Here is a 14,659-nt window from a genome sequence, read left to right on the forward strand (position 1 = left end):
AAAGCCTTCCTGTAAGAGCTCTGTTCCTCTAGGCAGCATTTTGGGACCAATATAATACAATATTTTCACATCTGACTTACTTGAGTTAGCTCAAATATCTTTGTTTTGTCTTTGTATGGGAATAGGGTTTTTGCCAGGTTTTCGAAAACCTGGACCTCCGTATGGTGGGTAGGATATCGATTCCATCAAATTCGGGGATCGGGGGTGCTGTTTTACTTACTGACAATGTGTATGCTGAAGGATGCCAGGACAACCATCCATCCCCAGCCACCATCCGGCGGGGTTGGCAGGCCGGTGTTCGTGGTCATCTGGTTGGATTCCGGATCGCCGGCGCCAGCAGTGTTGCCACCCGAGGCCGTCCCATTTTGGGGTCGTTTACGCGATGCAGGAGGACCGTGTGTCATTTTGTGAATGGGTTTTGGAGTTTTGCTGCCACCGTGTGTTAGTAGCCACTATGATATTTTAGCACTTGTTTCGCACTGATAATTTTCTTTGCACAATGTGTTTTCGTGGACAATGATTTGTCGACTTAGTTTGCACCGTTTTCAATGTGATGTATCGAGGTTGGATTTACATTTTTCACTGTGTTTGGTCTGGTATTGAGCTGGAAAGTGTTGACGATTTTCTGAAAGTAAAAAGTAGAATAGGAAAATATTTTAATCACGAGTAAAAACTGTCAATTGTTAAAGTTCAAATGTATTTTAGTCATAGTATTTACAATATTACACTCTAATAGAATCAGATGAATGCAAAACTAGACAAAGACACTTTTTTTTTGTATTTAAACCATTCATTGATCACTGCAGAACACGTTTTTGTCGCAAGCACCAAAATACTGCTATTTACTTAAATAAGGATTGTTGAAACCAGGGTTGGGAAAAATCTTGAAATTCACTGTACAGTAGCCAAGCAAAGCAAATCACAGTCAGCGAAGCCAGTGAAACTCACGCTCATCGCTGCTGTAGGCAAAAGCCTTGAAAATTGCAAAACACCCGTTGTTAAGGGCAACCCCAAATTACTGTAGAAACATGTTCTATTTCCCGTTGCATTTCCCGCATTTACAGCCTATGATGACACTACAGATTTAGAAAATTCACGCACCTAAAATAGGTTACTTGATGAGATTCACAAGTTTTCAGCTACTGTAGTGAGAGAGCCACGTGATTTTCTTGAAATTCAAGCCTACTACTATTACCATTCCCAGCACTGGTTGAAACCATTGCCGTTTTCTAAAATGTCATTGCACGTCTAGTTTTTGAGATGTTGGCTGTTGAAAATGCAAAATTTGACTATTTTAGCCTACTTGCATGCAAGTTCGCCATTTTGTATGGTAATTTAGTTGCTTAATTTGCCACATAATTCAATGTTCATGTGTATAACAATACTTATCATCAAAATTCATAATACTTTCGATGCTCAAAAGTTATATTTTGTAGGTTTAGAAAAATATTTCATTTTTCCATATACGAGAAACGTACGGAGACATGTACGAAGCGTGCAAGCAAGTTGAAAAAATCGATTTCATCTAAATTTAATCGTATAATTTCAACCAAATTACAGTCATCTCTCCCTTACTCGATATTTCCCCTAACTCGATGGAATGCGCGATCCCTTCAATTTAGCATGCTTTGATACCTCTGTAAGTCGATACCTCTCTTACTCGATGTTCCCTAACTCGATGCTATCTGTTTCAGTTTCCCAAGTGAATTTACCTCTCTAACTCGATATTTTCATGAAAAGTTCCAAATGTTAAAAAAATCAAGAATTTGAATATTATGACTAAATTGATAGTAAAATTGAGGTTTACTGCCTATTCCTGGGTGATAAAGTTTTCAAATTTTGCCGGCCGGTAATATAGTTTCACATAGGTAAATGTGGTAAAATTGTATTATATTTCACATTTAAATTACTATTTTGAATGTGTTTTGTCAAAATATATAAATGTTTAAAATTTGAAAAATATGTGTTCTGTACCTCGATACCTCCCTAACTCGATGGTCCCTTCAATATCGAGTAAGGGAGAGTTAACTGTATATCTTAAATGAAAGTTAAAGTCTTCTGTTGCATGCTTGGTGGATTAAACCACAAAAATATTGATAAGTCAAGCTTTAAATTTCATGTAAACGTCAATAAAACCAGTATTTTATTCAACTTTGGCGATATGTAGCTATAAATTGTGACACGCCGGAACATTTCTGAGAATCAGTTTCAGCAACCCCAAATCTACTTGAGGCACCTCAACAACGCACCTGCACCTTAAAAGACCGCCTATTTCAATGTGTGGAAATAGTAGATAACGCAATAATTTGCAAAATCATGATTTTTACCATAGGCGTAACCTGGATTTCCGTCAGGTGAAGGGGGTGAGGTAGAGTGACCTTAATTGTTCATTTGCGAATTTGCGCTAACCGATCATTATAAACAACCTCTGTGCCTTTTTGCAAGAAACGTTGAAAGACATCCATCCTTCTTTAATTATTGCCATTTACCACTACCATTTAAACTAATCTGAGTTAAAGAACTGCGATCGCAGCTCTAAGAATCTTTAAAACTCTTCAGATATTGAATTTCTTACTTCTTACTTTTTGTTTGAACTTTGGTTTAATGTTGAAATTCATTATTTCATTGTGAGATTTTCACAAATAGTGAAAAATCCTTTGTTGATCTCTTTATTCTTGAAGTTAAATTCCGCACTTTCTTCTGTGTCAAATAGTTAAAAATAATGTTAGATGATCAAATCTACCCCTTTCACAATGAAGTACAGTTAACTCTCCCTTACCACCGTTATCCACAGAACATATTAAAACAAAAATATAACATATTGTGTTTAATTTCCTTTTAAGATATTTTTTTGTTCAATTTTTACAACTTTATAACAAAATTTAATAAATATTTGTGCATTTCAATAATATACAATATTATCGTATATCGAACAGTATCATAATTTTGATACTTTGTATCAAACATTATAACTTGGTTTGATATGTTTTTGATATAATTAAAACACATTTTGTTATGTTTATGTTACTATTCATACACTTTTTGTTATAATTTTAGTTATTTTAACAACATCCTGCATCAAGTTTATAACAACCTATGTTCGAAAAAACCTTATAACATAATAACATGTACTGATATAATTTTGTTATGTACCTTTAGTCGGGAGGGACCATCGAGTTAGCCATGAAACCCAACTTTTACAATGGTTCTCTAACTCGATATCGAGATACGGATTATCGAGTGAGGGAGAGTTAACTGTACATCTATCTAACATTTGCTTTTACAGAAGAGGATAAACTATTTCCAAATAATGGAAAGCGATTTAACACATTAGCTAAATAATAAGCTTTAACCATGACTTATAAAAGTTATTATGACAAGTATTTTTGAATAATTTTCATAAAAAGTATTATTGAACAATTTTTCAATGGTTGGTCGCCAAAAATAAGCAGGTTGCCTAGATGGGTCGCACATTTAAAAAGTTTGAGAGGCTATGCACTAAGGAAACCGTCAGAATTTTTTGCCCAAATTGTCTCGAGATAGGGTAGGTGTACCAGTTATGGACATAGTGGTTGCCTATTTCGCCATATATGATTACTGTAATCAGCCCTGTCGTCGTAAAATTTGAGCTTCTTAGTCGTCCCTTTTTGAGGAGGGCGTTGCTATACCCCAGAGGGTGCTTCTACTCCCAGGCACTAATGATGTCGTCTCATAAGAAATATCACAAATATTTTAATGTTTAGGAATCAACTGTGATGGAGGTTACGTTGATATGGGATTTCGACTTTCAGTGTATATAGAGCATAAACGGAAAATTCGAAAACCCTTAGTAACATTTTAATATATAAAAATTACAAATATCACAAATATTTTAAGTTACATTCCTTACAAATGAAAACCAATATGCATTTGCACGTATTTGTTTTGGGTTCCATTTCTATTAATATATTGCACAAAGAGATCAAGTATCAAGAGATGATGGGCTTAAACATTATTTAGTTGAAAAAATTGCTGATGTAAAAAATGAATGTTATTTTGTCCTTGTATTCATTGAATCAACCTTAACAATGCCTACTGTGACTATTTCCTAGAGTCATACACCTAATACTATTACGATGTGCCCTTTAAATAGAAATCTCAATCCATGAAATAAACTCAGTCTTGTAGAACCTATCACTCAGTGTAAAACGAATCATATAGTGACAATCTAAAAACCACAAAGAACCGTTTATTTAGAAAGGTTTTTGTGTCTCCCTCAAACTTCAAAACTTTTCTCATGTTCAGCATTTCACTTTTAAAACAATATTTTGTTATTGCATTTCGCTTTTTAAACAAAATTGTGAAAAATTAAAGCAAATTGATGCAAAAGTTTTCCAGTAACGTCAATTTATGTTTCTGGTACTATTCTGCCCGTGTAAAGCTCTTCCAAAGTTAAAAGCATAATTTTGACAATACAACTTAATTGTATGATTTTTTTATTACTTGATATTGCATTTCTTTTTGTTTGATAAATTGACTAAGAACAAAATGGCATTGTACAAAATATGATGTTTGCATTTAATAAGAAAATCGTTCATTCGTTAAATATTGTTGTAGGTACTGCTTTTTCTATCTTTTTGATGCTGATCTCAGAATTCAAAACAAAGCGCTAAAGGTGAATCACGTTTTTCTGATAAAATTCAAGATGGAGCCAAATTCAAAAAAGGTCGCCAAAATTATTTTAAATTAGACTACAACTTTCCTCCATGACATGCCCTAAGATTGCTTCGTGTTTCAGGGAATATATGAGAAGAAAATACGTGAAGAAATACATAGAATTTTTCAAAAACTGAGCTTTTTTGCCAACTGTCAAGCTAGGATCAAGCAATTTGAGTCAACCAAAATGCTTCTCCTCTAGTTTTATAAAATTCAAGCAAAATACGACGCAAACTGTAATTCCAATTCTATATGCCGATGGTAACCGCGTTTCAACGATTATTACTCAACCGGTCCTTGCAGTCAGGAGGGATTAGGGGAAGGAATGTTAGTGTGTAACCTTTGCTATTTGGAGACCGTGTTTGCCTCTGCATCTTCACAAAGGTTACTGGGAGGGATGTTTGTTAATGGGGAGGATCGTTGGGGACAGGATTCACTTTGATAAACGATTAGACCATGATAGATAATTATTTGTGAGATATAAACATGCTTATTGGGTCAATGTACCAATAGCCGCATAGCTAAGAACAAAAATTCGTATAAAATCGAAAAATAAAGCTAGCGGCATTATTTTTACATCATCTGATAGCTTTTTATCTTGGTTTTGTGGAAAAAACATGAAAACTACGAAAACTCAGATGTTTGTATTTATTATCGCGTGTACCACTATAGGAATACATGTGCCTATAGTAGCACTATTAATTTCTGTTCCTATAGTAGCACTAGCATCACGGCATTGGCAAAATACTTCTCGAAACCGTATTTTTACAAAATTTCTATATGTTTTCTACAAAGTGTGGATCAAAAGCATTTGTTTGATGTAGAAAAGTTTTTAATTCATAAATTCTTTCGTATAATAAAAAATAGTTTCTCTCAGTAGTTCTACTATAGGAACAATAGGTTTACTATAGGCTCAAGGGAGCTCAAATGTTAAGCAAAACTAATTATTTCGATCATTTTTTGAACAAAATCAAACTGTTAATTAATGGTACTTAGATAAATAGCTCCTGACCTTCATGTCAAAAAATTTTTTGGAAAGATATATAGCAAAACGGCCGTAAAAATCCACTAGTGTGACTATAGGGGACTGTCCACTAAGGGAACACCGACCCTATGTAAATATAATATTTTCATTTGATATGAACAATATCTATGTAGAGAAAAATTATGCCGACACTTGAGGTGACGAACCTTTCAAAGTTTGTTGAATAAAGTGAATCTTTCGCACGTCTACACTTGTAGTGTCGAACCATTCATAGTATTTTTTAATTACAAAAATAAAGGTTAAAAGAAAAAGGAGTTTTGAAAAAAAAATAGACATAAATAATTTATGAGTCATAGTTTATGTCGACACTCACAGTGACGAAACTTTCAAAGTTTGTTGAAAACTCATATTTACGTCTCAACTTTGTAACAATTGAAGGTGCAGTCATGCATATTTTATAGATTAGAAATAGTAGCATGAAACGAGCTCACCAATTGGTCCGTCATCCTAGAGCAGCAACAATCCACTTTCAGCTTCACTTGTTGCTCGGCTATATAAAAGCACTCAGAGAAAATAGGCGCGCGACCCGAGAGGGAAAACAACTGACGACTTATCGGGCTTTCTTGACGCACTGCCCAGGAGCAAGTGTCAACGCCGAAAGATCAAAAAGAACTAATCGAACGCGGCACTTTTTCACTTTACTCGACCGATGCGCGACATGTTTGATCCTGCCCTCATCGCCGGCCCCCGCAGGAGCAAGCGTCAAGGATTAAACACAACTCTTGATTATGAAATTTATTACTGTCACATGAAAATTATTAGTCCAGAATAAACAAGGGTATGAACTGACTGTCCTAAGAACATATAAGTCAAACTTCGAGAGTGGTCTTGGGCTTCTTAATAATCACGTGCTTTTATCGAGATAATTTAACTAACAATTTCTTTAACAATACCGAATATTAGGGATCAAGCGCATACAGCCCTGTTGGCAAAAGCTTTTATATAGTTATATCCATTTAATTAAGGGATTGTGCTACTTTTCCCTAAATATTAATTTCCCAAATGTCTTTTTCTCGAGCGCCAGACCCTTGAATGGCTGTTCTCGGAATATCCCGTTTCACAACTTCCCGCATTTCAGGGTAGTGAACGGACCAGTCATCTGGTACGCACACTGTCACTGAGAACTACTTTTGTACCTTCATGAATTGCATCACTTCTCGAAGAGACAAATTATTCGGAAAAATGGCATTCGAGGAAAACGGTTATTCGGGGAACTCTCATTCACGAAAACGACATTCGAGAAAAGTAGTACAATCGTTTGATAAATGGTATACACAAATTATATGAGACAAAATATAGATATTATAAGCAACATATAGAACGGAAAGAACTAACCAATATAATAAATAAATTGCTCGGCATACACAATAAGCTGATCAACATTGATTCTGATTGCTTCGCTCGTTCCCGCTAGAGCAGACGACGCAACTAAAGGACCAAATACTACTCTTCACTTGATATACATTAGTTAAGGTCATAAAGCCAACAAAATTTAATTGGTTTCCTAGAGGGCGTTAAGTTGCAGCTTACCTACGTGAAACAAGGTTTAGGGCGTTGATACAGATTAAAAAAAAAAAATGATTGATTTTTACAGCGCATTACAATTTAATTCATTAATATGAACTTTTCTGCTGAGAGTTCGACTGTATTTTCAATGATTGATGAAATATCGGCAACGCAGTCTTTTCTGTTAAAAACGAGTTTTATTATTTAACCCGACGTTTCGACGCTGGTATGGCGTCTTCTTCAGGGGAAAAATGATACGTTCGTTTTGTGTCTAGGGTTATGGCTAACTTTAACTGTCAAGTGTAATAATTGTTGGTACATGACTCAACTGAAATGAACTTTAGGATATTTCAAGCTATTTTTTGAAACAATTTGCGCGCTTTATCTGTAGAATTCTTAGTTGGACCTTCACTGTTATTTGTTGCAACGGTTTTCTCTTGCAAGAGAAGGTCCAACTAAGAATTCTACAGATAAAGCGCGCAAATTGTTTCAAAAAATAGCTTGAAATATCCTAAAGTTCATTTCAGTTGAGTCATGTATCAACAATTATTACACTTGACAGTTAAAGTTAGCCATAACCCTAGACACAAAACGAACGTATCATTTTTCCCCTGAAGAAGACGCCATACCAGCGTCGAAACGTCGGGTTAAATAATAAAACTCGTTTTTAACAGAAAAGACTGCGTTGCCGATATTTCATCAATCATTAATATGAACTAAAGTTAAATTACTGCAGGATATTGATAGATCTTGGAATTTTGAATTAATGTCTTTAAGGGCGTTGAGATGTACCTGATCTTCATAGGATAAGGTCAAATTACTCCAGGGCGTTGATATTGCTCAGTATGCATGCACATTTTAACATGCAATAATTTAACTTCAAAGAGTTAATATGCGTCTACATGAAACAAGATCAATTACTATATAGCTTGACAATTTCGATTGATGCCACACAGGGCATTAAGATGCACCTGATTAATGTGAAATAAGGTCAGATTACTATAGGACAAGCTTGGAATTTTCGATTCATGCCCACAGATCGTTAAGTTGCACCTGATCCATATAGAATAAGGTCAAATTACTCAAGGGCGTTTCAGTTTGGAATATTCAATTGATGTCCTAAACGGCGTTTAGATGCACCTGACCTACATAAGATAAGCTTGAATTATTCCAGGGCGTAGAAAAGGCTAGAATTTCAAATTGATGTCCTAGACAACCTTAAGATGTACCTAATGTACGTGAGAAAGGAAAAAATGATCCAGAGCATTGATATATCTTGACAATTTCGATGACATCCATCAGAGAGTTGAGATGCACCTGATCTTCATAAAAAAAAGTCGAATAACTCCAGGGCGTTAATACTGCTAAGACATTTCAATTGATTTTCAACAGGGCGTAAATATGCTCCAGATCTCGCAAAGATTAATATGGAATAAAGTCAAACTACTTCAGACCGTTGATATAGCTTGCTCGATTCATGTTATACAAAGCGTTCAGATGTTTCTGAACTACCTGAAATAAGGCCAAATTTCTACAGGGCGTTGCTTAAGCTTGGAATTTTTGATTGATGTCCTACAAGGCGTTGAGATGTACCTGGTCTACATAGAATAAGGTCAAATTACTCCAGAGCGTTGATTCAGCATGGAATTTTAAATTGATGTCCTACAGGGCATTAATATGCACCTGATCTCAGATTTACGTGATACAAGGTCAAATTACTGCAGGGCGTCAATACAAATTGGAATTTTCAATCAATACAGGGCATTGAGGTGCACCTGATCTACGTAATACAAGGTCAAATTAGTGGAGGTCGTTTATACATCTTGACATTTGTCCCCCCGTTAAAATGCAACTTATTTACATGGAACAAGGTCAAATTACTCCAGGGCGTTATTAAATCTTGGCATATTCGATTGATATCCTACAGGGCGTAAAGATGCATTTGGTCTACGTAAAATTAGGTCACATTACTCCAGGGCGCAGTTAAAGCTTGAATTTTCAATTGATGTGCTACAGGCGTTGAGATGCATTTGATCGATATGGGATTAGGTTAAATTACTCCAGGGCGTTGATAGAGCTTGGAGTTTCTATCGACGTCATACAGGGCGTCAAGATGCACTTGATTTACATGGGATGAAGTCAAATTAATCCAGGGCGTTTATGTAGCTGATCTATATGAAACAAGTTCAAATTACTCTAGGGTGTCGATACAGATTGTAGTTTTCAATCAATGCAGGGCAGGGATTTACTTAAGACAAGGTCAAATTAGTCAAGGGCATTTATACAAATGTTAAGATGTCCCTCAGAGCGTTAAGATGCAACTGATTTACATGGCATGAGTCCAAATTACTCCAGGGCGTTGATAATGCTTGGAACATTCAAGTGATGTGGGGCGTAAAGATGAACTTGGTCTACATAAGGTGAGGTCAAGTTACTCCAAGGCGTTGATAAAGCTTGAAATTTTAATTAATGTCATACAGGGTGTTAGGATGCTACAGATCTATATTGGGGCAAATTACTCCAGGGCGTTGATACTGCTTGGAGTTTTCGATTTTGATCTACGTGGAATAAGGTCAAATTACTCTAGTGCGTTGATAAAGCCTGGAATTCTCAATCGATGTTCTACAGGCCAATAGATTTGGTGAAATTAGTCTAGGGCGTTGATACAGCTCGCAAATTTCATTTGAATTTCTACAGGGCGGTAATATGGCCTTGTTATATATGAAATTCTATGCAAACAGGTTTAAATAACTCCAGAGCGTTGGTAGGTACAGGTTGGAAATTTCGATTGATATCTTATGGGGCGTTAAATTGTTGTTGATTTCGCGCATTATTTTTTATGTCTTCGGGTGAAAAATTCTAAAAAAAAATCTGGGAATAGCTTCTTAGTCGTCAACTAAGCGTGACTAAGCAGGACGACAGGGCTGACTGTAATGTCTTCAAATTTTGAAAACTTTTGTGTGTTGTAGTAGTTAGATTTAAGATACATCTTGATGTTAAAACATTCACAAAGATTTAAAATGTGAAAGTTATCAAAATTTCACATATATCCAAATAGGGAACCACTATTCTATCAAATGAATTACTTTAAAAACACAAATGACGTATTTAACACAAACATTTCTTTCAAAGATTCCTTTGTAAACTATTCCAAAGATTTCTCAAGTAGTTTTCCTGGATTCCTCTCAATAGTTTTCTTGGAGTTTCACTAATTATATATTCAATTTTTCAACAGATTCCTTCGAATATTTGCTCTAGAAGTCCTTCGGGAATTGTTTTTAGAAGTCCTCTATTGATTGTTTGAGGAATACTGTAAATATGCACTTCTGGAATGTGTTTAAAATTATTTCAAGAATTTCGTCCAGATCTTGTCTTTTCATGTTTCTTGGAATATTTTCTCGTATTTTTTCTGGGATATTTTCATGCATGTCTAGAATAAAAGGATAACTACATTGCAGAGGAATTTCTTTAGAGATTTCGATATGTGGATTTCTCCAAAAGTTCTGAAAAAAAGCGTTAAAATTGCTTTTATATTTGTTATAGAATTGTTCTGTCATATTCGCTTGGATTCTTTTTGAATCAACATCAACAGTTAATCCAAGAATAAAGTACTACTTTCAGATTACCAAAGTTCTTAGTGATTCATATATGAACTTCTCTTGTAGATCAGGTATTGTAATACCTAAATAATACATGATAGATTTTCAAACAAAAGTGATTTTTTTCAATAGTAGTACGTCCAGCAGTCCTATTGAATACCAAAATGAAGTATTTTGAATTGTTTTAAACATGTTTTCCAATACCGTTACAATACCAAAATGAGGTTTTGACAACTGAACAATACCTAATTATGGTATGATACCAAAATATGGTATGCATAAGTTATTGCGAGTTATTGTTTCCTTCTCGGGATACCCATCCTGCAGAAGGACGAATAAGTAAATTGTTTAGTTACTATCAAAATCTAGCTACAAACGCAATGCGAACAATCTCTACTGACAGCTATTACCGCTAGCAGGCAAAAGAATAATTTCTTAAATTTAGGATGCATTTCTTCTAGGACTAATTGGTTTCTCAACTGACACTGAAGATCATTTTTTTATATCAGTGATGATTTTTCCTTCTTTTAGAATAAGCTGTTCATCGAAATTTATTATACTAACTTTAATTCACCCTTGTTCTCATTTTCAGCCAAAGGCGTTCGGCCGAACGGCATTCGGCCAAATGACCCAGAACCCTTATTTACGGATAAATTATTGCTGGATGTTTTAGATAAACTCTGTTATGATACCAGGAGGAAATTAAAAAATAACATTTTAGGTACTTCTGGTTGAATTCTTGTAATCCTAGGAAATCAACGAATTTAGGAAATTGCTATAATAATTTTTGCATGAACCTTTATGTAATGGGATTCTCGAGACAATATGAAGAAAACGAATTCTTGTAGAAATCTTTGAACAATTTATGGAGTCATTAAGGTAACATCTTATAAGAGGTATCATGATTCCTCTAAAATATGTCCAGATATTAATAAAGACATCCGAAAAAAAAAACTGTACAAATTTTACAAGGAACAAGAGCAAAAGTTTCTTAAAGCTATTTTTAAAACAATAGAAATCCCATAGCCTGGAGGATTCCCAGCAAACTTCCTTTAATAATTTAAGAAGTCCATAATATAATTTTCTTGTATTTTAAAATATGTTTTGTCAGTTTACCATGGATAGATTATTGTAGGTGCCTTGAAAGGAACTCTGTTTCAAACGTTCGTAGAGAGTTCAATTTCTTTCATTTTAGCAGAAGTCTGATTTTAGTTGATCTCCATTATTTGTTTTTTTTTTTAATTTATCATGACACAATTATACATTAACTTGAAAATCTTTAAAATATTAAAAAAATTGAAACCTCTTTTAAAAATTAAAATAAATTGAACATCTTTTAAAAATTAAAAAAACCAGTTGATTTTCATTTTTTTTCCTTCATCAAAAACTAACCAATCACATTGATTACTGATGAGAGAGGTCAAAATAGGAATATCTTGGTCAGATTAGGTGTATTGGAGCGCAAATTAAAATGGTAAATAACTATTTCTATTAAAATTTTGAGTCAATTCAGTCGAGAAAACGAATGTAGCTGTTTCTTGCTGATTTGCTATGCAAAATGGTGAAATATCCATTTTGGCTAAGACTGACAATATAGCCAAAACCTGTACTTCTACTCCACTGCAACAAGTTGCGTACAACATTTATAACGATTTCTCAAAAGGCCAGATGAGGGTAACAGAAATCTGATTGAAATTCGTTCACCATCATTTCGTTATTTTTGAAAATTGTAGCGAAGTTACGACACTGCATGGTGCAATTTTTGCAATTTCTCATCGAAATTTCTCATCGAAATGCTTATTTTCCATCATTGAATTACGGAGCGTTGTTATAGTCATTACGCAACGGAAATCAGTTGGTTAATGAGCATTACCGAATTCTTTTACATTACGTAACTGTTTTCAGTTGCATAATGAATCGTTTCACAACAATTTTCAGAAACGTCAAAATAATAGTGAATGCATCCTGATATGATTTATGATACCCTTTAGTGGTCTTCTACGAAATTGCAAAAATTGATGTACCGTAATCCGGGGTATCATTGATCAGCGGGGTAACATTGATCGGAATGACTCATCTCGTTAAAAGTTCAAATAAAGATTTATTGATGAAACATTTTCGAACAATGAATAGTGCCTCTCTTTCTTATATTCATAAGCTAATGAAAATTAAGGTTTTTGTCAAAATTGCGTTTACTCCATGCGTAAATTTGTCAACTTTTTGAATCAATGATTTCTAGCACTTTCACTGACACTACCAAAAATTCATGTCTCACATGAGTTCTGCAGACGATGTGATCAAGAAAAATGCGGTTGTTACTAAATATGACATCGCCGAAAACGATTCCGTTGTCAAATCTTATATAAATTTATTCAATTAGGCAACATTAACTAATTACAATTAAGAATGTAGAATTTCCTTGGGAAATTGCCTACTTTTAGGCGTATTCCGCGGTTCAAGGTGTTTTTAATTTTGAAATAACTCAAAAAGTAAATGACTTGTAAGAGTTTGATCTTCATATTCGGCTTCAGGGGCCATTTTAGTAAGTAACGACATTTCTAATATTACCGAACGTTGTTTACTTGGGTGATCAATGTTACCCCATATCAGCTGAATCAAAAAATCACTTAAAACATTTATTTAAACATGTTTAAATCTTTCGAAAAACAAAATAAAGTATAAAGTTAGGAGCGGTGGGTGCCAGTACTTGTTTTAAAAATATAAAACTTGTAACATTTGTATTGTGAAATGAAAAATTTGAGAAAAACTCAAAAAAATGATCAATGTTACCCCGGATTACGGTACGCAACTCATTGCAGGACTTGATTTTTTAAGCACTCGTTGTAATTATCCAACTTGGCAAGCCTCGCTGGATAAATGTATGACTCATGCTGTAAAAATCATCATTCTGCAACTTGTTGCGTAAACTGCTATTATCAATTTCTCATCTTAACGCATTAACGTGCAATGATCCATTTTGGAATCAGAAGCCTCGAACACCCAGTGGTCTATTATATCCTGGGATTCCAATTTGGATGCTGGTGTGGATCCTGGGATTTCAATATGGCTCCTGGTGTTTCAGTCTGGATCCTAGGGTTTCAGTATTGATCCTAAAATTCAAGTGTGGATTGTGTTATATCAATGTGGATCCTATGCTTCGAATTCGATTATTGGTTTCCTGAGTGTTTTTTTTTATATCAGTGTGGATCCAAACAATGTAGTGTAGATCGTAGGACTGCAGTGTGGATCATGGGATTCCAGTGTGGAACCTGATATTATCTAGATTCCAATGTAAAATCTGATATTTCAGTGTGGATCTTGAGATTCCTGTGTGGATCTTGGGAAACCAGTGTCGATCTTGCGGTTTTAGTGTAGATCCTGGGATTGGATAGTGGATCCTTGGTTCTCAAGGTGAATCCAAGGATTCTAGTGTGGATCAAAGGATTCTAAAGTAAATCGTAAGATTACAGTATGGGTCCTGAGTATCTGGGTGGGTCCTTAAATTTCAGTGTGGATACTGGGATTCCATTGTGGATCTTAGGAATCCATTGTGCATCCTGGGACTCCAGTGTGGATGCTGGGACTTCAATGTGGATATTAAGATTCCAGTGTGGATCCTAGGGTTTTCAGTGTGGATGCTGCGAATCCAGCGTGTATCCTGGAATTGCAATGTGGATCCTAGTGTTCCTGTCTGGATTCTAGGGTTTCAGTGTGGATTCTAGGATTATAGTGCGGATTATGTTACTGCATAGAGGTTCCTAGGCTACTAATGTGGATATTGGGATTCCAGTTTGTACTTCATTGTGCATCACGG

The 14,659-nt window shown here is 34.9% G+C and overlaps 1 protein-coding gene across 3 annotated transcripts in view; it reads right to left on the bottom strand.

Moving 5' to 3' along the window:
* LOC5569932 overlaps positions 1–14,659 on the bottom strand; it is a 165,500-nt gene that overhangs the window by 53,047 nt on the left and 97,794 nt on the right. For all 3 annotated transcript variants that reach the window (XM_021849736.1, XM_021849681.1, XM_001658783.2), the window contains one exon: positions 221–625. In XM_021849736.1, coding sequence (XP_021705428.1) covers positions 221–404 — 184 coding nt within the window. In that variant the 5' untranslated portion in view covers positions 405–625. The remainder of the gene's footprint in view (positions 1–220; positions 626–14,659) is intronic.

The sequence above is a fragment of the Aedes aegypti genome, chromosome 1 (assembly GCF_002204515.2).
Source record: "Aedes aegypti strain LVP_AGWG chromosome 1, AaegL5.0 Primary Assembly, whole genome shotgun sequence".
Taxonomy (NCBI): Eukaryota; Metazoa; Arthropoda; class Insecta; order Diptera; family Culicidae; genus Aedes; species Aedes aegypti.